The sequence below is a fragment of the Vicia villosa genome, linkage group LG1 (assembly GCF_029867415.1).
Source record: "Vicia villosa cultivar HV-30 ecotype Madison, WI linkage group LG1, Vvil1.0, whole genome shotgun sequence".
In the NCBI taxonomy this organism is placed as follows: Eukaryota; Viridiplantae; Streptophyta; class Magnoliopsida; order Fabales; family Fabaceae; genus Vicia; species Vicia villosa.
In genome coordinates this window covers 66,416,101-66,418,485 of record NC_081180.1, presented here as the reverse complement: position 1 = coordinate 66,418,485, position 2,385 = coordinate 66,416,101, and the positions used below count along the sequence as shown (strand labels likewise).

Here is a 2,385-nt window from a genome sequence, read left to right as displayed (position 1 = left end):
AGAAATTGAATAGAGAGAATAAAATTGAGTGGCCCCCACATAATAATTGTTTCTCTTCTCTGCTGCGATGAAATGAAAAAATGTGGTATGATTTTATGTATTCTCAAAGTTATCCCTATAATATATTAATGTTACATAAAAAACATTATATAGTATTTTTTAATATAGGGATACTTTAGTCTTTTTAAATTTTAAAACACTTCTTTCTCTTATATTTCTCTTCTCTTTCTCTCCTATCAAACAATACATCAAATCTACTCTCTTTTTCATCTATTTCTCTCTTTTCATACTCTTTCTCATCTATTTCTCTCTTTACATTTTCTTCTTACCACCAAACACCCTACCAAACACACCCTTAGAGAGATCAAAGATCAAAATTGTGGTTTCTCCATTAACTTTTTAGTCTAGGGAGAATTTAAATAAGAAGGGACAGAAAAGTAAAATCGGGCGTCAAAAAATGTGAAATGTCTTTAAGTATAAAATCCCGGTAAGCCCTATCCTCACCGTCCACGACGACACTATCCCAAATGGAAGACGAAGACAACGAAATAAATCCTTTCACAAGCCTCCTAATCGACGGCGATGACATACCCATTGCATTCACTACCGTACAAGACGATTCACCAAAGCAAGAATTGCTTCAAAAACATTTCCTCCGTTCGATTCAATCAACGGTTACAATTCGTCAGCTCCCATCGGAGGGCATCTCCTTCCAGCTCTGGCCCACCGCCACCACTCTCGTCTCCCTCCTCGACAACCACCGCATAAATCCCACCAACAGCCCTCTCTCCACCGTCTTCACATCACGCAACGCCAGGATCCTCGAACTCGGCTCCGGCACCGGAATAGTCGGTATAGTCGCCGCCGTTACTCTCGGAAGCAACGTAACCCTAACGGATCTCCCTCACGTAGTTCCCAATCTCAAGTTCAACGCGGAAGCCAACGCGGCCGTTGTGGGGTCCAGCGGTGGGACAGTTACATTTGCACCGTTGAGGTGGGGCCATGCTGATGACGTGGAGGTTATTGGGAGAGAGTTTGATGTTATCGTAGCTTCGGACGTAGTGTATCATGATCATCTTTATGAACCGTTGATTGAAACGCTGCGTTTGTTGTTGATTGGGAAGAAGATTGTGTTTTTGATGGCACATACGAAGAGGTGGAAGAAAGAGTCGGTTTTCTTTAATAAAGCGAGGAAGTACTTTTTGATTGATGTTTTGCATGTTGACACTCCTTGTAATGGTTCTAGAGTTGGTGTTGTTGTTTATCGTTTTGTTGGCAAGAGTTAGGTTTCAAATTTTCAACTCCTAAGTTAATTTTTGACTAAACACATAGTTACATTTGTTTGGTTGGTATTCTATATACTCCTCTATTGAGAATATTCATGTCTAGTTTATTTTCCAAATTAAGCATGTTCAGCCGTGGCCATGGCTAAAAAACTCGGTTCTGAAGGGATAAAAACAACTAAAAGAATGCAAAGGTCTATTCGGTTACTATGTTGGTTTTTATCTATCTACTATCTATTCAATAATAAAAGATCGACCAAATCTATTCAATAATAAAAGATCGACCAAATTGCCTAAATTACCCTTTCACCAAAATTTATTTGCACTAATAAAAGGTCATTTCTGTAACTAACAAATTAAGTATTCACTCTTTCAACTTTATTGAATGGATGTCCCAAGTGTTAGCTTTTCATTGGTCCGAATTAAATAACATTTTCCCTACAACTTTATTGCATGAATGATGACATCACATGTAAGCCATGGATGATGGAAGTCATATTTAAATTTCTTTAACATTTCATTTTCCCACACTTTCTTACTTTTATTTTAATTTTTCTTAATTTATTTATTATCACAAAAAATATTAATAATTTATTTTTAAATTTTAATCTTACTAAAAATTCCAAATTTCCTTAACATTTCATTTTTCCATACTTTCATTTTAATTTTTCTACATTTATCTATTATCGCAAAAAATATTAATAATCGATCATTTAATTATTATTCTCAAAAATATTTAATTATTTCACGGGCCACTATCAACTCAATATTTAATTTTTTTTAATCGATCATTACACATTTTCTCTATCTTAATTAAAATTTCAAATTTCTCTCACATTTTTTCACACTTTCTTACTTTCATTTTAATTTTTTTCTCTATTTATTTATTTATTTATTATCTCAGGAGTCACTATCAACATAATGTCTATTTTATTTTAATCAATCATTATCTTTATTTGAGAGATAATATCTTTATTTTTATTTTTTTCTCCATCTCACGATTTTTTATCATTATTTAATACAATTAAATTTCCATGATTATTGTTTATTTTACATTTATTTTTAAATATATTTTATATCGCATCAAATTATTTTTTTATTT

At 33.2% G+C, this 2,385-nt stretch overlaps 1 protein-coding gene across 1 annotated transcript; it reads left to right on the top strand.

Annotated features, from left to right (window-relative positions):
- Positions 1–405: 405 nt before the first annotated feature.
- On the top strand, positions 406–1,357 carry LOC131608257 (uncharacterized). The gene has a single exon (XM_058880174.1). It carries the CDS (start codon positions 528–530, stop codon positions 1,284–1,286), a length of 759 nt encoding a protein of 252 aa, XP_058736157.1. The 5' UTR covers positions 406–527; the 3' UTR covers positions 1,287–1,357.
- Positions 1,358–2,385: the final 1,028 nt, after the last annotated feature.

Coding starts and splice junctions, on each gene's coding strand:
- LOC131608257 (XM_058880174.1), top strand. CDS start 528: ATGGAAGACGAAGACAACGAAATAAATCCTTTCACAAGCCTCCTAATC.